The sequence below is a fragment of the Pararge aegeria genome, chromosome 15 (assembly GCF_905163445.1).
Source record: "Pararge aegeria chromosome 15, ilParAegt1.1, whole genome shotgun sequence".
NCBI lineage: Eukaryota > Metazoa > Arthropoda > Insecta > Lepidoptera > Nymphalidae > Pararge > Pararge aegeria.
The window spans coordinates 10,359,800-10,384,874 of NC_053194.1; the positions used below are offsets into that span (position 1 = coordinate 10,359,800).

General features: G+C 35.0%; 1 protein-coding gene across 4 annotated transcripts; it reads left to right on the top strand.

Annotated features, from left to right (window-relative positions):
• The first annotated feature begins 5,939 nt into the window (after positions 1 to 5,939).
• On the top strand, positions 5,940 to 25,075 carry LOC120629745 (organic cation transporter protein-like). Of its 4 annotated transcripts, none has more exons than XM_039898764.1 (5): positions 5,940 to 6,060; positions 20,816 to 21,194; positions 21,880 to 22,287; positions 23,084 to 23,324; positions 24,031 to 25,075. In XM_039898764.1, coding segments are annotated over exons 1-5 (1,458 nt in total). In that variant the 5' UTR covers positions 5,940 to 6,059; the 3' UTR covers positions 24,460 to 25,075. The 4 variants fall into 4 exon arrangements, with proteins under 4 accessions (XP_039754698.1, XP_039754696.1, XP_039754699.1 ...); XM_039898762.1 differs by lacking the exon at positions 5,940 to 6,060 and adding an exon at positions 15,270 to 15,378; XM_039898765.1 differs by lacking the exon at positions 5,940 to 6,060 and adding an exon at positions 16,065 to 16,428.

The following is a 25,075-nucleotide window of genomic DNA, read 5'->3' on the forward strand; positions in this document are numbered from 1 at the left end:
TTTGAATTAAATTCAATTGAAAGCATTGAAAAACTCTGATTTTTATATATATAAATCAAAGTGAGTTGTAAAAGTTAAGTTAAACAGCTCTTAGTGCAGATTATCTGCTGTATTTTATATCATGTTCATACCATTTGCATTACCTCTATGCACGCCACTGATGGTGGTAGATATCACAGTCAGACAGCTACGATTAAGTTGTGAAAGATTGTTGAACTAAGTGACAACATTGATCAGCAATTAGCACTTTCAAGAGCAAGTGAGCTAGCAATTTTTTTTTTTTTATAGTTTTAGTTGACGGACCAAGCAGGCCCATCTGATTCTAGAACCCCATCGCCTTTTAAACAAGCAACACTTCGCAGAGCATGCAAGGAACACATCCTGCAACGTGCCGCTCTGTGTCTATCAACCCAAAGCGTTCAAACGCCTCATGTTCCAGTAATTGCACCGGCAACCACTCCCTTGTGACAAGAACATAGCATTGCAACAATGCTTCTAAGCTAAATAATAAGCATGGTGTTAGAACTTATCCGGACGAGCTCTGTCACAAAAAGCTAGTACTACTAAAAATATCCAGGCAAAAACGTAAAGTACCTATGTTACTCGATACTGATCAGGATGACAACTAACCTATAAATACTTCACGATTGACAATTCTCATATTTAGTCGGCAACGCAGCCATCATCAAATGTAGCAGTCAAAACAATTCATACGAATCTAGGTCCGCATAAATGAAGTCCGCGCACCGGATGCTATAAGGTAAAATATAAGTTTTAGTTCTAGAAATATGACTCAGTATCGAATGTTTTAAGATGTTTGGCAAGCTATTCGTACAGTACGTAAGTGCAATGTATGTTAGCCGGATTGAAGTGTACGTTTTGCTATGTAATGGCAGAATGACACTGCGTTACGAGCCGTTTAAAATGTATTTTATTCGACCCAATATGCCAAAATGTATAGGGTTTATCTATATATATATATACGGCTGCTTTGCTTATATATATATAGATAAAGATGACTGGGTGACTGAACGACTGACTGATCTTTAAACGCACAGCTCTAACCACTTGAAGGATCGGGCTAAAGTTTGCACACATATAGGTATTACAACGTAGGCATCCGCTAAAAAAGGATTTCTGAAAATTCCAACCCCAAGAGGGTAAAAGGGGGGATGAATGTTTGTATAAAATCCGTTATTCCGCCTTTCTACCCGCCTGCCTGCCCACCTCTCTGCCCGCCTGTATGCAAGCTTCCTGCCCGCCTGTCTACCCGCCTGCCTGCCCACCTGTCTGCCTGCCTGTACGCGCCTGTCTGCACGCCGGCCTGCCCGTCTGTCTACCCGCCTGCCTGCACGCTTGTCTACCCGCCTGTCTACCTGCCTGTCCACCCGCCTGTCTACCGGACTGTCTACCCGCCTGCCCGCCCACTTGTCTGCGTGTGTGTGTGTGTGTGTGTATTTGAGTGTGTGTGTTCGTGTGTGTGTGACAGTACGACAGTAATCCACCACAGAGACCATATCACGTCTTTGTATCGCAAGAGCTGCCCGCCTTGTTTACCCTCACTAACCAGCAATTCGGAGTAAAATATGTCTTGAATGACAACAGGCTGACCTTTTAGGGGCACGGCAGATATATTAAGCCCATATAAACGCCTAAACAGTCTTTACGCGGCATCGTACCTGCACGACTTTACCACATCTTTGATACGTCTTTATGTAGTAGATGCGTAATATGTATGCATCCGGTTATGTAGGCTATATATACGATAGACTTGTAGAAAGGTTTTAATAAAACAGGTATCTTAATAGTAAATACCTTTTTAAATCATGTTTCCTATTGAAGTTTTACTGTTTACATTTATTAAAAAGAAGGTACATCCATATATTTATAAATAAATAAAAGTATTTTTCTAATAAATTATTATATGGATAATAAATTCTAATAAATTATTATACTTTTAGGTACTCACTCAATTAGATTTTCGGTCTTAATAACCGATATGAAACCTTTGCCTACAATAGACACTTATGCCTGCCAATAATCGAATAAAAAAACGATAAATAAAAAGAATATGTATACAAATGTATACATATATATATATATATATATATATATATAATCTTTATATATCTATCTTTATATTTCTTGTGCGCGTGTGTATGTCACTGAACTCCTCCTAGACGGCTGGACCGATTTGAATGAATTTTTTGGTATACGTTTGGGTGGCACCCTCGATGGTTTAGATTCACAAATTAGCCGGGCAGATGGCGCTGGGGTCCGCTAGTATATATATATATATATATATATATATATATATATATATATACTCCACACACAAATACGTGCGTGGAGTTACCACGCCAAAAATAAAATTGATTGGTACTTGGTTGAAAGGACGGAGAGTAATATAGGCTTCATTACAGGAAACCAAACCATTCCCACGGTATTTGTAAAACACCGTAATAAACGCGAACGAAGGTCGCGGGCAACAGCTAGTTCGTCTATATTTCCTTTATTCTTCTAAAACACAGGTACGCGTATCAGTTTTTTGGCACATGTCAAAGTAAACAAATACGAATATATAGTACTGTCATGAATCGCAAACATCACACTTATTTGGTATATTCGGTCGGTATATCAGCACGAATTATGGACGCAGTGTGAAAAGGCATATTTGTCGTTCGCTGTTCTTTGCGAGTACGGTGTAGTCGCTTATCAAATAGCGAATAACGTAGTGTGGATCCACCATTACATACTTAGCAAAATGAAAAATTAAATCGGGCAAACTTACATTTCTCTTATCTAAAGTAGGTATCTACTAGTATGTAGCGAGAACATGATAAAACATTCTGACAGTATTCCTAAATTTCCTAAACACTAAAACTGACATTAATTGTACCTGTGTTACCAGTGTGTAGGTTTTTTCAAATACGGTGATAATGACTCGGGGTTTTACACGCAGCACATTCCTGATTCGTTTAAATCTTTAACCATTAACTAATTAGTATTATACCTAATTAAAATCAATACCCCTAGTAATTACTGATTTATGTAAGTCACGGAATGCCAATAGACACATGAGGAAAATAGCATCCATAGGTTCTATAATCTATTGCATTTATTCTGGCGTAATCGGAAGGAAATTGGGATAAACCTACTAGCAGTTGTACCACGACTTCGGTAGCATTTCAGAATTTCTGATACGGAATTTCGAATATATAGTTTTATAACCTTACGGGTAAGAGGGTAATTTATTTAAAACCATAATAATTATAACAGCAGATGTCATGTATCTGACATGTGTCACATTTTGAGTTACAAAAAGAATGAAAATAATCAGTAATGTTGATCAAAATTCAAAATTTAAAAGATTTTATAACTGATTTATTATTGATACTAAGCCTTGATATGCACTTTGAAATGTCAAGTTCATCTGTTTGTTGTGACTCCACCGGTTTGACAGGCAGATTGTCAAAGAAGAAGCCAGCAAGAAATTCGACGGTTTTTCTTTTTTCAACATTAGTATTTTTAATTACTATTGTCTTCTGAGATGTAAAATCGGAACTGAACTTAAGTATTTCAACGTGTAGGTACGCATTTTTGCTCAACCTTGTGAAGCAGGAGTGTGTAAGAACATTTTTGGTTTTCCTCATTGACCCAGGCGGAAATTCTGTGCACGAGTCTAGGAGTCGAAAATAATTTAAAAAAATATATTATTTTATTAAGATGTCAAATGATATCGCGGTCGAGGCTAGGTGGGTCTAGGTTTTTAAAATACCTTATAAATTAAAACTATACGGTATAGAAGGTGCGATGATAGCCTAGTTGTTAAATCTTTGGCTTCTCTTATGGGGGGACCGAGTTCAATCCCAGACATGCATCCTTTTCGGAATTATGTGCGTTTAAAGCAATTAAATATGACTTGCTTTCACCTAATGATGAAAACATCGTGAGGAAACATGCAAGTTATTATGCATACGATTTATTATGATTTTAAAGTTGTGTAAAGTCAACCAAACCGCACTTGGTCGACGCGGTTGATTATGTACAGCCTATTCTAACGAGAGGCGCGTGCCTTGTAGAAGGCCGGGAAAAAGTTCATAATAAATGAAAATACTACGACACTCACACACACACACACCATCTAGCCCTTAAGTAAGCGTAGGGTAGTTATGGGTATACTAAGACGACTGATGAAAGGTTTTTATGAATAATATACATGAATACTTATAATATACAGATAAACACCCAGACACTGAAAAAACATTTACGTTGATCACACAAACATTCTCCAGTTGTGGCAATCGAACCGACAGCCTTGGGACTCAGAAAGCAGGGTCTGACAAGGAATATGATTAGCTGATTAGCGTGTCCACCTGCTTAAGCACTGGAACATGGAATAGGAGAAGTTACCACGGTTTATTATTACACATATATTATTTGGATATTATTACCACTTGTATGCTCTGAGAATTGATAAAGCTGTTTGAAGATAAACTTTATCCTCTCCCCGGGGAGATAGTTGTCTCCTGCCCATGCTAGCCTTGCTGAGTTTACACGTCGTCACTGATACAATAAAATAACTCATCTAGATAAAGATTTTATGTGACCTTAGGCATTATTAGGTAATTAATACATTATTCAATAGAGACCTTTACCTAGCTCTGATGATAGCGGATTGCGAAATGTGCCTGAGTATCAAACAAGTTTAACAGCTCCTTTAAAATTGCTCTACGTTTTTCGCAAAATTCCATGTTTGTCTATTATACCGCGAGTTATTCCAAATTTGAGGTTGGCAGTTATAAAGAAACGGTCTATCGACGATTTGAAATCAGTTTAAAAACATATTTGTACGTAATACTATATAAATATATTGCGAAATTTTGGGTGTACTTTTGTTAGGTACTCAATCATTTCAGAACGACTTAACGGATGTGGATGAAATTTAGCACAGAGATAGATTTCAGGCTGGAATAGCACAAAGGCTTGTTTTTGTTTTTCACAGAACAAGATCATATGATTGTATGTGTCGCCATGTTTTTTGCATAGTATTTCAGGGGTCAGAGAATGACATACTTAGACACACTCAGTAAGATCGAAATTTCGTCGCAAACGATGACGCGGTCAACAACTAGTGTAATATATTAAGTCTATTTTATATTACCCACTGTATCTACTTGCCTATCAGAAAATAACACTTATTTGTTAAGCAACTACTTACATACATAATTAGCGCCACGCCTTTTAAAACAGGTAGGTTTTCCCCTAACTTTAGCATGTAGTTAAACTCTTTCTAAAGATCGGTAGGTACTATTAGTTATACTAAAAATCTGCTGAAAGATATTTTCCACGTTCGGTGTAGGTATGTAAGTAGAGAGTTGCGATCGGTCTTCTTCATCGAATTTTATGAAACCATACAATCTAATTACAAATAACACAGATCACGCTCAGACAAAGATAACCTATATTTATGTATTTTTGCGAAACGTCGACATAGGAAGGTGCATCTTAGTTAGAATAGTTAAGCTAATAAAGGCTAAATTAATCTAAATCTAAATCATTATCTAGTACTAACTTAATAAGTAGGTAGGTATACCAACCACCAACCCAACCAACTTCTACAAAAAAAAGTTAATAAGAACTTATTTATATAAAGCTTAAGGAAAATCCCGCTACGCACGATGCGCGACGTAAGAAAATCTACCTGTGCGCTCAATACGTACTTAATTTTATTCATTAAATTTAATCGCAAATATTAATTTACCCAGTTAATATAGCTAAAGGTTTTCTATGTTTGTGGAGGTAAGTGTAATTATTGCTTGGGTTTTTGATCGTCATGGAGCTGAACACGAGCTTTGGATAGGTTTTCCTCTGTTTCGTCATCGAGGCTTGCCGGTGCCCGATGTCCGAGAACGTATATACGGCGCTTGAACTGAAACTGTCCAATACGTGTTTGAGCGCAGCGTTGATCGCTGCGGCACTCGTAGCATTTTTCTCGCCGTTCTGTGTGACAATAATATTTTGTGTTGCTCACAAATTATCCCAGGGGATCACACAAAAGTAAGTCCAAATAATAATTGATTTTTGTAACTAAGTATAACATTAATTAACAAGTGATTCTCCCCGGATTGACACCTCGCGCTTTTAAATAAATCACTGCGTGACTCTATATGATATAGACAAGGGTTCCCAATAAAAAAATAACGTGCCATTTTATATTTGTCATTAATAAACGACGTAGGTATGTTTATTTGTATTATTGGTTGTTTAAATCATACGAAAGTCACCAGTTTTTTTAGAAAAGTAAATCTTGGGACAAATGTATTTAGAAGCAGGTACTTTGATGTTCCAAATCCTCAAGTTAGCTTTAAAAGTTGAATGCTCACTTTAGATTTGATTTCCAACGATCCATCAAAAGCTTATTAAAGTTACCCCGTTTATTGGTATGGGAACCCCCTCAGATGTTTTTTTCAATACGTATAAATAAATATTTATATTAACCAAAACACTAATAACATTAACAATTGCATATGAGTTATTATGATTCAGTTGTCAGTCCAACAGTTTCTTGATTTGTGTTTCATGCAATTTCATGTAGTATGAGGTTCTGACATACAGACATACAGGCGGGTGAAATGCAATTTCATATATTTTAAACTGTCAATAAGATCTCGTTCCGCTTGTTCAACAAGCACATGATCCCGAAGCAAAAAATGGGTTGTTATACGTTTGACATTTCCGTGCGTAGTATGCGTGTTTGTGTGTGCATGTGAAAATAATGTTTTGTGTTGCTCTCAAGATACCAGGGGATTACACAAAAGTAAGTTTGCCAAAATAATAGATTTTTGTAACTAAGTTTAAGCTTAATTAACTAGTGATTCGCCCCGAACTAAGTCCTCGTGCTGTTAGATAACACACTGCGTCTCGTGACGTGTGTATGTATGTGTATCGTTGTTTGTGGCATCGTAGCGCCCGAACGGATGAACCGGGATTAATCTTAGCTAAATGAAACGGTGATAGCGCATTGCACAGTGCATTGGGTAGAAGCTCGACTTCACTATCGGGGGGCCGAGTTTGAATCCCAGCACGCACTTCTAACTTTTCGACGATGATGATTAAACTTAGCTATGGCCAAAAGTGGCCGCCGCCCCAAAATGCCGGTTTACATAATTTTTCACAACTCCTTCAATATGGGTATCAAATTAAAGTGCTTGACTAGTAGAATAATGAACACATATAAAAAGTCGGGGGTATATTAAATTTTATATTTTGTATATTATATTATTATATCTTATATATTTTTGTATATATATAATTGAAATCTCTGAATGGGCTCAAACGATTTTCGATATCGGGGGCGTTAAATCGATCTAGCTAGGATTCATTTTTAGAAAACGTCATTTTATTCGTGTTTTCTGGTAATAACCAATTTGGTGAGACGAAGTAGCACGGGTCAGCTAGTTTTAATATATTAGAGTATCTACTATGTCCTTAGCCTAAGCTTGCGTTTTTATACATAAGCACTAAATAGAGTAGGTACATACGTAGAGGTTTTTCGTTTGTACGTAGACACCCACTATAAAACTTACCTATAGGTGATTATAACTAAACAAAAAATTCTATATAATTTACAATAATTAGTTAAAAGTAATTATGCATTATGCTGAGTATGTGCTATCTATCCAACTATAAAGATGATATTATAGGAATTATTTAAAATATTAATGACCTACTTGAAATATTTAAAAATTCTATATAATTTGCAAGAATAAGTTGTTAGTAATAATTACTTAATATTGCACTATGGTAAGTGGGCTGTTAGATAGGTACCTATCTATCTAACTATAAAGATGACATCATAGGAATTATTTAAAATACTAATTACCTACTTGAAATCCATTTTGAAGCCCTTAAAAAATCTTCGCGTTACTTGTCTTTCTCTTCTGTACATAGTATAAAACAAGGTAGCTTTCTGCGCCTGCATGTTTATCCTCTAATTCCTCGTAAAACACTCAACGGATTTTGATGCGGTTTTCGCGATCGTTTCAATAATTTTACGCAGATAGTTTATAGGCAGTACGTCATTATCATCACATCAACCCATTACCGGGCCACTACAGAGCACGGGTCTCCTCCAACAATGAGTACGGGTTAAGACCGTAGTCCACCACGCTGGCCCAGTGTAGATCGGTCGTATACCTAGCCTAATTAAGTATTTTTCTAAAAATTAAAAATTACATAAATGTACTGCGTACTTTGATTTAATATATTAATATCGCCTAGGTATGGACTCCTACGTATCAATTAAGCCACCTTACATATCCAACTTAGCAGATAATTGTCGTTTATTTTGCGGAAGTATTTCCGCAATTAGCTTCCGTACACATTGAACTGAATGTCAACATCCTTCGCAAACATTATCGAGATACATTTTGTTCTATCCTAGGTAAGTAGTTAGGTTTTTAGTACCTACAATTTATTTTTACACTTTTACAACTATTCACTAATAAAATAAAATAATCTATACACATACAAATTCCATCCTTCCAGCAATTCGGGTCATTAAACTAGATTGTCTCAAGTACCCAAGTTATACGTCAATATGTCCCTTAAAAAACCTACCTAATGTGCGTTTAATTGCATTCTCAATTTAGGTACTTCATTTAATTCAGTTCAAGGCTTATGGTGTCTACTAGATAAGAATAAAACATACACTACAACCTAAAGCCATCACGTTTATGCATACTATGTATCAGTTCCATAAATCAACTTAACTCTAAAGCTATTCGAAAAAAGGTTAACGCGCCGTCCAAAAAAAGGTAAAGTTAGTTGATCGAAGGAATTACCACAGTAGCTGAAATGCATTTTAAATAATGAATTTCGTAACCTATACTACTAGGTTATCACTGGTATTATACAACGAGTAACAAGTTACAGTATTTCATCATCAGTCACCACCTTTTTTATCTATCCAAAGTAGATACATGTATGTATGTATAAATAACGTGCATAGTAAAGTGCAAACATCGTGTCGGCTGATTAGTTAACAGGTTCGACTGAGGATCACTTTCAGTATCACCCCAGCATGGCAAGCATGTTTAGGGACCATTTCCTACACGGAGAAAGAACAAAATGTGTATCGTCTCCCACCGTTTTGTAAACTCTACGGGCATGGGCACACGGTTAGAAATAAACAAAAACTAAATTTTTCCTATTTTCTGTTGCCGTGCTTTAGCAAGTGAAATAGTAAATTGTATTCCTTGTCAGCACCTATTTATCATAGGAGCATAAAAATCGTGCCTTGCAATATTTATGTAACTTGCGTATTTTATTTCCCATTTTTGTCACTTTTTTAAGAATATCAAAGTCCGAGTCAAATTCAAAAATATCTTTATTCAAGTGGCACTTTTGATGAGTACATTACAAGAGAACTACGTATCATAAAACCAGTGGCGTGCACTTCATACATGAACAAAAGCACTAATTTTTTTTTAAAGGAGTAATTTTCCTTCTGTATGCATACCCTGGTAAGAAACTCAGTGCACGCCACTGCATATAACCTAATCGTTAAATATCTCCCTTGGACCACATTTACATGCCTTAATATTTTATAATACTGGTTGGATTAGTCCTAGAGTTGGAATCTACAGTGAGCTAATTAAAAGTATTATACTGCTCTTGTTATTGCTACAATATAATAAGTGAAAAAATATAAAAAACCTACTTAGCTGAGTTTAGTAAATACTACGACTGTGACGGAAATTAATTTTGATGACAGAATGATAAATGGCACTCGCTTATTTGCTTTGAAGCGATTTGATGTTAGGTATAATTTTCAGAAGCAGCCGTTGCTGTTTTTATGATGTGCCTTTTTTACCATAGCTTTGACCCATTACGTTGTTTATTTCTTTAAAAAACAATATTACAGATAGGTAGGTAATATGTAGGTAAGCAACTTTATCCTTATCAAATAAAAACTTCTACCTTTTTATTTGCCATTTTGCTATAGTTAGTCTACCTTTCATGGGGACTGAGTTTGATCCCATTTTGGAGCTGTGTGTTTTTTTTCTTCATGTAAGCAATTTAATGTCACTTACTTTATTGGTAATGGAAAACATCGTGAGAAAAACTGCAACAGCTCGCTATAACGTTCTTTAAAACGTGTGAAGGCTACCAATTCCCTTGGCCAGTGTGGTAGACTACGGGTTCTACTGACTAAGGGTTTATCCTACTTATTTTGAGAGGAAACCAGTTAGTTCCCTGTAGTAGTTTTTTCTTCATTTTCATTCATTTATTGTTATTAGGTACACAAAATAGGTTATAAGTTATGACTATAGTTAGATCTAAATATAAATAATAACAAGTTTTGTTCTTAGCTAAAACCCCAAAGCGTGGGTACACAACTTGGAATTAAATTAAACAAACAGTAAAAATCAAATTAAATTGAAGTTAAAACAAAAAATAAACAATAAAAAAAATAAAAAAATCCCAAGAATTAGGTGGAACAGTGGTTAATGATTTGACTTTTAAAAATATTTATCTTTTTGTTAAAAATATTAATTGTTATGGTGATGAAGACAATAGGGTTTAATTTTTTGCTAGTCATCATCATCATCATCATCATACAATATGATTGAAGAACCGTAGAGCATCATTAGCCGCATTAAAGCATCTTATCGACTAATTATTTACGAAGCACCTCTATCTAGAAGTCTCCAAGGTACGGACCCTAGGTGTGCGTGCGTATTTTACTTGGCACCGATTTAAAAATGTTGTAGAGAATATTTAGAGATTATTTTTTCTTGCTTTTTAGTTGTATAACAACGTCGGTTTTGGTGTACATAAAAAGTGTATTCATTTATTAATTCACAAACGAAGCGATTATGCAGAACAATATTGTTATCATGAAGGTGTCTGTCGGAGGCTTGACATGGTCTCGTAGATAAGTTTGATTCTTCTGCTTGAACTTTGGGACCGTATTTTCTACTCTATAGATGCAGCCATTGTACACACACACGCACACATAGATACACACACACACAAGGGAACAAACGTGCGCGCACACACACACACACACACGCGCACACACATATACATTTTATTAGCTCACTATAGTAAATAGGTATTAGTAGTTTTATATTTTATTTTATTTTAAATGCTGTTTGTTTTTATTACAACCTATCGACTGCAATAGTGCAACTTTTGGCATCGATACCATTCATGAATATCAATGGTTGACTTCAGATTGCTGTACTATCGAAGTCTCGGTAATTAACATCCGCCATTCAAAACTATAGGTAGGTAAAAGGTAAATTATCGGTAATGCGTGAATTCGCGGTGATTATTTCACATATACCTAAGTAAGATTATTTAGTAACTTCACACCTATGTATAACTATTTACTAATAATAGGATTTAAACATACTAAACGAACTTTAATAGTTCAGTAGTTTATTTTTAACCATTCGTTTAAAACATATTTAACTACCTACCTACCTACGAGAAATTTTCCCGTGTCCATTTAGGATGTTTTTGTGTCATATCGAAATAAAAATTTACCAAGAAATTATATATAATTTCTAAGTTAATAGGCAATAGTTTTTTAACGCACAAATGCAATCAATATCACTCCTTTTGCTTAAGCATAAGTAAATACCTAATATGATTGGTGATGTGAAATGATTGGTGTCAGATAATTAAAAAAGAAAACAAAAAACTTCCTAATTCGTAGTCATAACAGATGATTAAAAGACCTAAATTATTATTTACTTGAGGTTATCAATTGATTCCTCCTATCGAGAAAGTGATAAACTATTGCGTGAAATTTTCTCTTGTCCGCTTAGGGATTACGTTTCCATTTCGAAATGAAAATGACCTTGAAACAAAACATATAATTATTCCACCACCTCAAACATAATTAATCACAATTAACACCCTTTTTGCTTATGCATATATGTATATATATATATATATATATTTATATATAATTGCCATATACTAAATATATATATTTATACATATGACTTGTGTCGGATAATAACAAAAACTAAAACACAAAACTCCCTAATTCGTAGTCATAACAGATACCTAATTAAAAACAGAAATTATAACTTGAGGTTATCGATTGAACTCATCGATGATTCAGCCTCTCAAACAAGTGTTATACTTATGTATACCCAGCCTGTCAAGTAACTATTGGCAAAAATTATAACAATTTGTAACTGAGATATGTCTAGCTAGTTGTTGCCCGCGACTTACTTAAATTTTATGTGTATGCCTGTATTATTTTCTGACCCTTGAAAACCACTGTGCAATCTCTTGATCGGTGAAAAATAAAAAAAAGCCTTTAGTGGGAAATATTAGAAGACAAATAGACATAAGGGAACAGCGCAACCGTATCCGGAATAAGAAAAAGTGTATGTGCCATTTCAGTCTTTAATCTACCTTTTAGCTAAGTGTCATCCGAATCCGATCACACCAGATAATGGTTCTAAAAAACACTTAATAAAACTTTCAAGAAAAAAAACACCAAGTAGAGAGTAGAGACCAAATAATGGCGGGTAAATTGGTAGGTATCTAGTTGGCTTCTATAGGTAAGAACGGCTCTATAGATAAAATATATATCTAGATAAAATATATAGAATATGTCATACAGTAAAATCTATTCCAGAAGATATTTATAGGCACTTATGTAGGTACGTTATAAAATACTAGTATATACCAAAGTAGTTTTAATTTAATTACTTATGACTTTCGTCTTCGCCTAATAAAACGAATTAGCAAACTTACAAAATAACATAATTGAAATCCAAACTGTGTAGGTTTAGATTAATCTGAAATCTAAGTAAAATTTAAGTTCCTATTTAAATAAAGATAATTGAACGCTACGTTTTGACTTTAGATACCTAATTTTGAAATATAACTTTCAATTGCCTCTTACCTCTAACTGGTAGGTCAAAGTAGCAAACTAAGTCCTGTCAAAATCGGTTTAACCAATCAGGTGATTAGTTTGACCAAACAGACGGAAGGATCATTCCAGAAAGTTTTGATTATGCCATATTGATCATCAATATGTATCAAATAATTGAAATTCGAAACATTCATGTCGGGTCGGGTACTGGCGTCCTATCGAATAAGAGAGTGAGGGAATAGATATTGCATCTGTATTTGTGAACAAACTAGTGCAGTATATTATCTCCCGCATACCGACTTGGATAATCTTCCTGGAGATAGACCATCGTGGCCGAAATTGACCAGGGAAACTGTGTGTAAATAGTTAGTACTATCTTTGCACAAATTGTCAAGTAATATACTTTACTCATAAATTAATAAATATACTACCACAATACACACATCCCCATCTAGGTAAGCGTAGCTTGTGTTATGGTGCTAAGATGACTGATGAATATTTTTATGAATAATTTACATAAATACTTATAAAATACAGATGAACGCCCACACACTGAAAAACATTAATATTCATCACACAAACATTTTCCAGTTGTGGGAATCGAACCCACGGCCTTGGGACTCAGAAAGCAGGGTCGCTGCCCACTGCGCCAATCGGCTGTCAATAGTCAAGCAGGTCTTAATGACAAAAGCAATAATGTATACGAAATAACACCAACGCCCTACAGTTAGATAAAAGCAAGTGTATATAATTTAATAATAATACATGTACACGTTCAGTGATCCCATATCTATGGGTCAGGGGTCAGTTTCCATCGTACTGCGAAAAACTGTAATCTCTCTGGAGAGACCAAAGAGCACCGTTTAATAAGATCAGCAATTACTACTACTTAAATTTTAAGCAAAACATAGAGATAAATGTGGCCAAAAATAAATTTGCGTTTGACTTTCTTTTAATTACTAAAGCAACTCTCCTCCTCTTATAGAAGAGGGAATTAAAGCATTGCACTCACCACGCTACGCCAATACGGTTTGGCGGGCTCTAAAGATTATTACCACCATGTTAGTGATAACTGCTGGCACCAGAGTTTTGAAGTACTCTCCGAAGCACGGGGTTACCCACAGCCAATTTCTTAACTCTAGAATCTTTAATTACTTACATTTTTAAGGATTCATAGAGTTTATTTGTCTGAACGCTCTAAATTCAGGACATCAAAAAAAACTTTTCTTGCCCATACTTGAGTATGGTCCAATACTTGAAGTAGGCGAGTCGACGCGGCAGGTCGGGAGTAATGTGTAGAATGGCGGAAGAAAGTTTGTATGGGAAACTAATCAAAAGACGGAGACGCGGGAGGCTAGTTTCTTTATAAATTCCGAATTGACAGCAACCGGAAATCGAACCTAGCGCTCTCTGTATCAGAGATGTCGTCAAACATTGAACAAGAAAGCAAAAAAATTATTTTTAGACGAAACGTGTAATACGGATTGTTTTTCATTAATTTCTATTGCTTTTAGATTAATATAAATATAAATATACTACGACAATACACACATCGCCATCTAGCCCCAAAGTAAGCGTAGCTTGTGTTAAGGGTGCTAAGATGCCTGATGAATATTTTTATGAATTATATACATAAATACTTAGAAAATGCATATAAACACCCAGACACTGCAAAACATTCATGCTCATCACACAAACATTTTCCAGTTGTGGGAATCGAACCCATGGCCTTTAGCTCAGAAAGCAGGGTCGCTGCAAACTGCGCCAATCGGCCGTCAAAGATTCCGACTATGTATTGTATTTCATGCCCTTGTGCATAATAGTGTTGTAAGGTACCGAAACCAAATAATCTGAGTGTAAGGAAAATATTTCAACAGTAGGTAACACGTTTGATAAAAAATGCATTAAAACATTGTTAAAGTGCCACTTACAGAAACTGATGTTGGTTCATTTTCTGGTATGTTAGTAGGTAAACAGCGAGTATAACTCGGTCATAAAGTCTTGTTTTATGATCTTGTTGAACCATTTACTAAGTTGATATTATTTATTAACCTGTCGACCAGCTGATCATCTCATGCGAAGCAAAGCGAGCGTAAATTGTTATTATTTTAATGTTATACGTAATCATTGTACGACATCATGATATTACGTCTATTTACTAACAGTTTATTCCGTAAAACCTATTTACTAATAACAAATCATCATACGTCCGATAAGCCAAAACATAAACATGAACTTTGACGTTCTATTAACTATACTAATTAATACGTAACTACTTGGCACTAATGTGAAAACGATAGCTTTAAGGTCCCTAACAAGAAATAATAATTAATTAAGAGTTCATCCGGGGAAATACTATCGCCATGCTTATTTTTTGCGGTGTTCCGGTCTGATGGGCGTAGTACAGACACATGTTGCACACTTCACTGGTGCGCCTCAGATTGATAGACGCAGTCAACACTTTGAGGGTAAGTAAGTTGTCGAGATGTCACGTAACCACGTAAGATATCAAATTATCTCGCGATCTTAAAGATCAAGCAAAGATCGCACTTTGCTTGATCTTTAAGATCGCGAGATTATATGATATCTGACAATTTACGCCTTTCGCAAGCCTTTCTCACGTGGTCACGTGAGATATAACCCAGGCTTGACGACAACTTACGACATTACAATATGAAGGATAACTTAAACGATAAAAAAGCTTGGGTGTGAATTGCGCTAGCTTCATACCTTAATATAAATTAACTGTGAGATGGTGATGACAAAAAAAATTACCCGGCTAAGTTTATTGTGGGCTCTTCTTAGACCAGGGCGTTTGGAACCCTCGGAGCTTTAGGTTTAAGTTGGCAAACGAAGTTATCACCATCCCCTTACAATTATGTGAACATAATATATTGGTTACCCTGTCGCGGTTGTGTGCGTAAGCGTTCCCGTGACCCTGCCACCAGGCGACTTGTTGGAACACCGTGGGGTTTTTCCGGTACGATTCCGACATAACCACTGTGCCTCCCCGTAGTGCGGTGGTATCGATGAGGATTTCCGCAAAAAAAAAATGGGTGGCTTCCCTGCAGGCACTAAACGAAGCTTCACTTTAATTAAAAATGAAGTTATTTAGTTTCAGTATTGTATGTATTCACTTGTTATGTTGCAGTTACAGTAGCTTTAAGCAATCTACTTACTACAACACTAAGATCAGATAATAGCCGGTTGATTGTATAGACCCTATTGCTGCAAATTGACGGGATGGTTATTATCTCCTGGTAACTCACCGCCAATTAAAATTGCGGCTATTCCAGTATCGTGTTTACTCAATAACTAGTAGCAATAGAATAACTTATGGCTATTTTGAGACATATTTTGACGACCTCCTATGCCCAGGGTTGAGCGCTGCCTTCTTTGAAAAGAACGGTCACGGGTTCGAAAGACCCTCCTCTTTCGAATAGACCCGCCAGAGGTCAAGAAACCGATAAGAGAAACCGATAAGGGGGTTTAATATAACTGCCATACCATCGAAAAAAGTCAGTATAAATTATAAGTAACAAAAAAAATAAAAAACAAAATACAATCCACATATTGTACAGTATTTTTATCTAATCCCAAAATTTTCCTATTTAATTTTTCTATTTTCCTAAGAGGTAACTTTGTATTTTTTTTCTATCGAGAAATTTATACTTAATCGTATAAAGCGGAAAAACCTTTAGTCAAAATATGATCAAGAATAACATAGCTCGCTTAGCAGTACACAGAATTTAAAATATAATTTACTTATACTTAAAATAGTGACATAATATAAGCTACAATGAACCCCAAACCATGCACGGTTATAATACTACAATGGCAAAATAAATTTTATTTGGAATTAGCTGGGTCCTACTTTTATACCTGTAAATTAAGGTTTAGAAATTTTATGTGCGACAAAACCAATGTAATATTTACTTAGATATGTAAAGTTCAACAACAATTATGCAACTACCGGGTTGCACTTTCAACAGTATGGTTTAAAGTTACCATAGTGCGGGCACACCATTAACACGCCACTCTAAGACCGCCACGCGTGTTGAGTAAAATCAAACTAATATTTTTCTATTACGCGCACGTCTAACTTTTTTAAGTTAAGTTCGTTTTAAGTAATTAAAATATCTCTTGCTTCGACGGTAAAGGAAAACATCGTGAGGAAACCTGCATGCCTGAGAGTTCTCCATAATCTTCTCAAAAGTGTGTGGAGTCGACCAATATGCACTTGGCCAGCGTGATGGACTACGGCCTTAACTCGTTCTCACTGTGGGAGGAGTCAGGAGACCCGTGCTCTGTAGTGAGCGTAACTGGGTTTATATGACGATGATGATGATGAGAATAAAAATAAAAAATAATATAAATATATTTTATTACTTTATTTTGGGTTTTTAATTTTTATAATTTTTATAATGCTTTATTTTTCCGGTATAAAATGTATCTCATAGCTAACTCCAGGATGCAAACCATTTGTATGCAAAATTTCACTAGCATGGGCGGTCATAGGTGACAAATGCATTTTTTTAAATCCTATAGGAAACTTTTAACTTCGTCTTTTCCGGGTTAATTATTTCCTATTTTCATCTCTAGGATGAAAGCTTCAAGCTTGCCAAACAAGCTCAACATAGGAAACAAGCAAACAAACAAACTGACACACTTTTGCATTTATAATATTACTTAGTATGAATTTGTTTTATGTTGCGCAGTTATTCTTAGCGCGAATAGTGCCTGAAGTCCTATATACTCGTATGTTACTTAGAACAACGCTTATAAATTTCTTACTGAAAGGACATTAGATATGGAATATTACGAGTGAGCTTCCAGCATTAGGTATGCCATCCTCAGGTTCTATGGTCGACGGTCGACCAAATCATTGTAACCAGTCGTGGGCCGACTGTTGAGAACAACAGCATTTTATTACGCTGCTTTTGCGAACCTGTTTATTAAAAATGTGCATAAATCCATTTACATAGCACAAGTTAGTTCTACCTATAAACACGAAGCATTGTGAATACAAAATTTATTTAATCAACAATATGTCTCATATTGAAGATTGTAATCACGAACCGGAGTTTACCGCTGAACACAAATTAGGTGAGAAATTTTATTTTTATTTGATGTGCAAAATCAAAATGTTTAATTATCCAAAACTTTACCAATTGAATCACCTCCTTAAGAAACCTTCGCTGGGAACCAACATGTATACACACTGATTAGACAAACTACTACCCGAAGGTACATATATATATATATATATATAGTATATACTTTGTATATGTTTGATTTGTGAAACAACTAATTCTGTTTGGAGATCATATATGCAGCAACAATACCAATGCGATATTAATTAATGAGGCTGAGGATGCTAATAAAAACTCTATCGACGTTATTTTATTATTAACATCACAGTGACATCTTAGAAAACTCTGTAGCGGAAAATATTACTTAGGTGATACCTAGCAGGGCACTCAAATGTGACAAAAATTATATCCCCCGATTATATCCCCTGACAAGGGATATAATTAAACTGTCCACCAGCTAAATCATGTTATTACACAGCTTATAAAGCTTATTATTTCACATATTATATATTATTTGGATATTATTTTCACCTGCCGATTGGCGCAGTTTGCAGCGACCCTGCTTTCTGAGTCCAAGGCGGTGGGTTCGATTCCTACAACTGGAAATGTTTGTGTGATGAGCATGAATGTTTTTCAGTGTCTGGGTGTTTATATGTATATTCTAAGTATTTATGTATATTATTCATAAAAATATTCATCAGTCATCTTAGTACCCCTAACACAAGCTACGCTTACTTTGGGGCTAGGTGGCGATGTGTGTATTGTCGTAATATATTTATTTATTTATTATTTATTTACCTGTGCGACAGTGCTCTGGGAGTTGACAAAGTTGTGGGAGAAGATACATTTTTATTAATTCCCCGGGGACATAACTGTCACCTGCCCATGCTAACCGTGCAGGGTGGGTATAAATTGTTATCCTATCCGGCTGGTTGTTATTGTTAAAAAAAAAAAATCCTAATTTTTTGAGATTCTAACAGTAGAGTAGAGGTTCTCATATATCTGAGATATGACTGCACTAATTATTAATAAAAAAATCATGAATGCACATATTTTAACATTTTATTGACAACAATATGCTATATTGTTTTCTAAGTTTTTTGAATTAAGAATTTATGTCGATAAACTTAAGTAGCCTGAATACAAAACCTAATTCAAATCATTCGAGCCGTTTCGTACAATACATGAAATTATTGAAATATAAAATTAATACTTAGATAACGATTGCTCGTTTAAATATATTATATTAGGTAGGTTTAGGAGGAAGGACGATATGGCGATATGACGACGGAGATGGCGATGTAATATTATATATATAAACGGCTTAGTACCCGGTGGGATAAAAAGAAAAGTATGTTACTCTCCGTCCTTTCAACTAGTTCTATGCTAGAAAAGGACAAACAAACAAAACCAACTTTCGCATTTATATTCTTCGCATTCATAAGAATCTGCAAAAAAAATACCTATGAACGAAGCCTACGAGCTTTTGATTAATCCGATGAAGAATGTTTGATTCGATTTTACTTCAATAATAGACTTATAGTGACGTCAAGAGACCTAATAAAAAACACTTTGGTATCTTTGGAAACTGGAATTACCTGCATACCTAGTTTATTTCTTCTTTTCCTGATGAAATGTTTTATATTAATTTATTGATTTGCTAGTACCATTCTTTTATGCATTTAAAGAATAGATAAAAAGGCACATAGAGGTTTTAATCACAAAACCCTTATACAAAAAATGATCATAATTAAAATTTATTAAACGTAGATAATAAGGTACTTACCTACTCATTATAATACTACTTACCTACATTAAAAAATTATGATTAAAGTACGCGGAAATGGCTAAAACGTAGATACCTTAATTATAAAAACAGTCAAAACAAAAACAAGTTCAACAAAGGCGAACTGCTATGAAGTGGGCATACTTAAAAAAAAAACTAGTACCAATGGTCTACTACCATTGGTACTAGTTTTTTTTATCTCCAAACCTAGGTACCTATATTATTATTATTATTGTTACATATACGTAAAATCATACACCAGCGTAGATATGTACTTACCTATAAGACGTCTATGTTTATGTTATATCCACCAAATAGAGCTTTAAATATTTTTTACATAAACTTTGCATTGTTATTCTTACTACAGTACAACTATTAATAAAAAAATAATGAATATCGACTTAGTGTCCCATTTATAATGTTCAGCAGATGAATTTAGTTAGTAAACGTTTTCTTAAATTATAATCATTCTTGATGCTAGCTGAAAGAGACTTGTACTTCATGTAATTACAGATTTATCGTTATAAATTTCGTAAGACAGAAAAAAATATTAAGCCCCTATTTTGCTCTGTATTGTTTCTTGGTAAAGGTACAATACAAAGCAAGCAAAGTATATATAGTGTGGGCTGTAGTGAAAGCAGCGTGAAAGTGTTACTTAACGTACCTTAAATATTGTATTCTTCTCTATTACTTGGAATTAATACTTACGTTTCTGCTTTATTTAGTTTTTATTCCATGCATAAATAATTGTGTTGTTAGTTTACATGGTGGAGAAGAGGCGCTGTTGGTAAAAACATAGTTGATTATTTATTTTATCAAGGTAAAATTCGATTGGTAAAAATAATTAATCTAAAATCTGATTTAAAAAAATAAATAGAGTAAATGAATTAAAAGAAAAGGTCGGAAGTGTGATATGGTGTTCAATATAACCATCGCAAAGAAGTAATAATTGTATAAATGTATTTTATTGTATATATTGTAATTGTATGTTTTGCGATATTAACTCTACCCTTTTTTTAATTACAGTGTTGGAGACAGAAATAAAAGACAACGAAAGTCCTAAAATAGTGGACCCGCTAACGAAGGCTATAGGGGAAATCGGAAAATGGCAAATATGGATATGCTTTGTGGTATTCCTCGTTAAATTTCCAGTCGCCTGGCATCAAATGAGTATTATCTTTCTAGCGCCTCCGATGAATTTCACTTGTTCAAATAATGAAACATACGATTCCAAATGCCTAGCTAATTGCACCGAATACACATATGACCACAGCGTCTTCGGCGAAACTATTATTTCGCAGTGGAACCTCGTTTGCGATAGGCAATGGCTCAAAAATTTTACTCAAACTATTTTCATGCTTGGAATTCTAGTTGGCAATATGGTCTTCGGACACCTTTCTGACAGGTTTGTATAGGCTCCCAATAATTTAATATGGCCTGCACTTTCATCAGGTTTAACTATGGGTCCCAGCATAGTGCTATAAAGCCTTCCTTCCTCATAAAACGGACAATGTAATGCAAAAATAGTTGTTCAAATTGGACTGGGACCGCCACAGACGAACTCTCTTGCTTAACAATGTTAAGTAATATATAAAGAAAGATGTCATTACTTGATCGGGGACTTCTTAGCTAAATTGACATATCCTGGACAGTCTCACAACTTACAAGTCTAAATCATGCAGGAGATCCGGATGAGAGTACTTTAGTTAATATCACTTTAAAGGACAACGTCCCAGTTGAAGACTACATATTGCAAACATATAGAATGTATTAAAGAAACATGATTCATATGTTAATGTAATAAAATAGATTAAGAGTTTATACATTATGGTTCTTTCCGATAAAACATTAGAACCACGTGCACATTTTGTTTACATTTGAGATGATCAAGTAGTTATTGACACTTTAATTTACCAATTTCAGTTGCAATAATAATAGTAATATTTAGTAAATAATGCGTTAAATGCTTAAATTGCCAAGTAATATTAATTACCTCAGGTCACAAAAAAATGAATGACAGTTAAGAATATAATTTTTGCTAATTTTAAGTTACGACTTAAGTTTTATTTATGTTAAGATTTTTTTTTCAGGTTTGGAAGAAGACTGCCTTTCTTGGCAGCAGTTTTCCTGCAACTAATAGCAGGTGTCACAACAGCTTACTCTGTAAACTGGTACATGTTCACAGCACTTCGGTTTATACTGGCCATAGCAACAGGAGGAACTATGGTCACAAGCTTCGTCCTTACTATGGAACTGATCGGCACAAGATATAGAGATACCGTTGGAATTATTTATCAAATTCCTTTTAATATTGGACATTTAACGCTACCTCTATTTGGTTACTACTTACGGGACTGGAACATGTTACAACTAGCGATTTCACTGCCATCCATCTTGTTTCTCAGCTATTATTATCTATTACCGGAATCGCCAAGATGGCTTTTAACTGCTGGAAGAATTGATGATGCCTTGAAAATTATAAAAGTAGCAGCAAAAAGGTAAAGTTTACACGACGTAGTTATCTAATCGTGCCAATTCTGTTTTACATAAATCTCTTAACAAAACTCAATAGATATGTTTAAAAATACTGCTATTCTTTTCCGGGGAATAATCTGTATAAAAGATGAGATACTTGGAGATCTGTCAATTTATTTTAGGGTTTGTATAACAGAATCGGTATCTATCCCTCCCAGGTTCTTAATTAATTTTTATTTTTAGCTTTTATTGAAAGATTAACCATCTTTAAATGTCATCATCATCATTACATTTAAACTCTTGTTTTATTAGAGCAATCGACTTTTATATTCAATTCTCTTAGATAATGTTTATTGTAGCTTCTTATTTAAAAAAATTAACGAACTGCCTCACCTATGTTATATTACGGATCCGGGATCACGAGGTCCAGATTGTGATTTCCGAGTCAGGCCCAAATTTGTAATAACCGTAAAGAAAAACATCGTGAAGAAACTTGCATGCCTAAGAGTTCTCCATAATGTTCTTAAAGGCGTGAAGTCCGCGTTCACTGGTCCAGCATAACGTACTACGGCCTGTACCCTTCTCATTATGGGAGGACCCGTACCCTGTAGTGGGTGATATGATGATTGCTCGTGATATGGAAAAAGCCAAAAGTATTATTATTGGCGATCCCCACTACCATGCCGCGAACATGGTAATAATAATCGTTTAAAGCCCGCCAACCCGGTTACAGATGGGTAAAAATGCCCTGAACCAGAGAAGAGGCACGTGAATTATAAGAGTAAAGACAATAGACTGATAATTAATAACCAATTACAGGAACGGTCGACCAACCGAAAATATAGAGTCATCAGTGCAGAAGATGGTGGTGGAAGTAACAAGCAATCAGGAACGAGCATCTCTTCTCGCGCTATTCCGAACTCCACGACTGCGCACGCGAACTCTTGCAATTTGCTATAATTGGTTCGTTTGTGGCTTCTGCTTCTTCGGAGTTTCGCAATATATCGGCCATGTGTCTGGGAACATATTTTCAAATGTTGCTATCTCTGCAGCTATTTTGGTAAGTTAGTAGTAGTAGTTAGTAAGTTAGTTTGGTAAGTCACAATTTATTTATTTTTCGTTTTTTACCTAACTTGCACGTCATGGAATATTCGAAAATGTTAGTGTTTTCGTAGAAAGTGGTTAGGAAATTGGTTTTTAATTAAGGTATTCTGTATTTCAGTTGACACCAAATTTAGCTAGACACTGTGGAAAGTTGCCATCAAATACGCCACACCATTATTATTCATTACGTATCTAATTGTATTTGCCAACCGAGTTGTGAAATAACTCAGTTCAACAACTGTGTCAACTAAGATACAGAATGCAGTTTGGCAGTTCTCTTAGCAGAAATTAGGCAGTTTGGAGAATCTTTATGGTCTGCATAAACGAACGGCATCCCATTTTGAGTGTCACTTTCAGTTTATTTTTGTCCTATAAACTATTGAATTTATCTGATACAAGGCTTTGGGGGTAAATGACGCTATTGTCATCAGCAAATTTGCGCCTTAAATATTAAGTAATTAAAATATCACAGGCGTATGATGGACTTCGGTTAAACACTTAGCATTCAGAGACATGATCAACAAATTACTCAGAATTAGTGCATTAGTTTAGTTACCACTTTTTATTATTATATAACACATCCGTATACACATACCCATATCCGTATCACATACTTTTTGTAATATTGCACTATTTTTTAAAACAAAACTTTCTATTTTCAGGTACCAGGCACGCTCATATCAATTTACGCCAACCGGGTTTTAGGCAGGAAGATAACTCTCATAAGTTCTAACTGTGTCACCGGCCTCAGTTGTCTACTCATCACGGTCGTCCCGAGCTCTACTGCAACTCATTTGACACTCGGCTGTACTGGCTTATGGGGCATGAGCATATCATTCGCTACCGTATATTTATATGCTGGAGAGTTGTTCCCGACTGTAGTGAGAAACTCTGGTGTGGGACTCTCGTCTACTGTTGCTAGAATTGGATCTATGCTAGCACCTTTTGTTGCTACTTTGGCTCATACAAGCGCTTGGTTACCACCACTAGCTTTTGGTATCGTTCCATTGATTGGCTCCGGTCTTTGTATTCTACTACCGGATACACGTGGAAAGAAACTTCCAGACACATTAGAGGAAGGGGAAGCGTGAAACGTTCTGACCATAAGTTATTAGAAACGGAAGTATTTACCTACATTTTTTAAAGATATGTTTGTCTAACATAATTTTACATATCACTGTGTATTAATTTAAGACTCGTAGATTCTTGTTTGTAAATGTTTAATGGGAATGTAATTGAATGATCTATAACCGAAATTGTTCGATCGCATTTCTTTCTTATTTGGCTGAATCGCAAGTGAGATAAGATTTAGCCATGAATAATAAAAAAAGTCAAAACCATATATATTTGTTTAAAAATATGATCAACCAAAAACCGACCGAATCGAACTTTATCTATTGAACTATCCACTAACTCCGGGAATGGGCCAACTCTGAAAATTATCTTCAGTCACATTTAAATCTATTATCTACCTTGTTACCCATAACTGGAAACCGGCCTTCTCTCCAAAGGGAAAAAGAGTTTTTTGGCTTAGACCTACCATGCTGTTCCAATATAGCACAGTCCTTACACTGTAAAATACAGTAGGTTAGGGGCTGGAAGTAAAGGAGACGCTATTATTTCAATGCAATGTAATATCCAAATTTTAAAAGGACATTTTGAATTTTTTTATGCTAAAACGCCTAATTAAAATGACATATGCACATA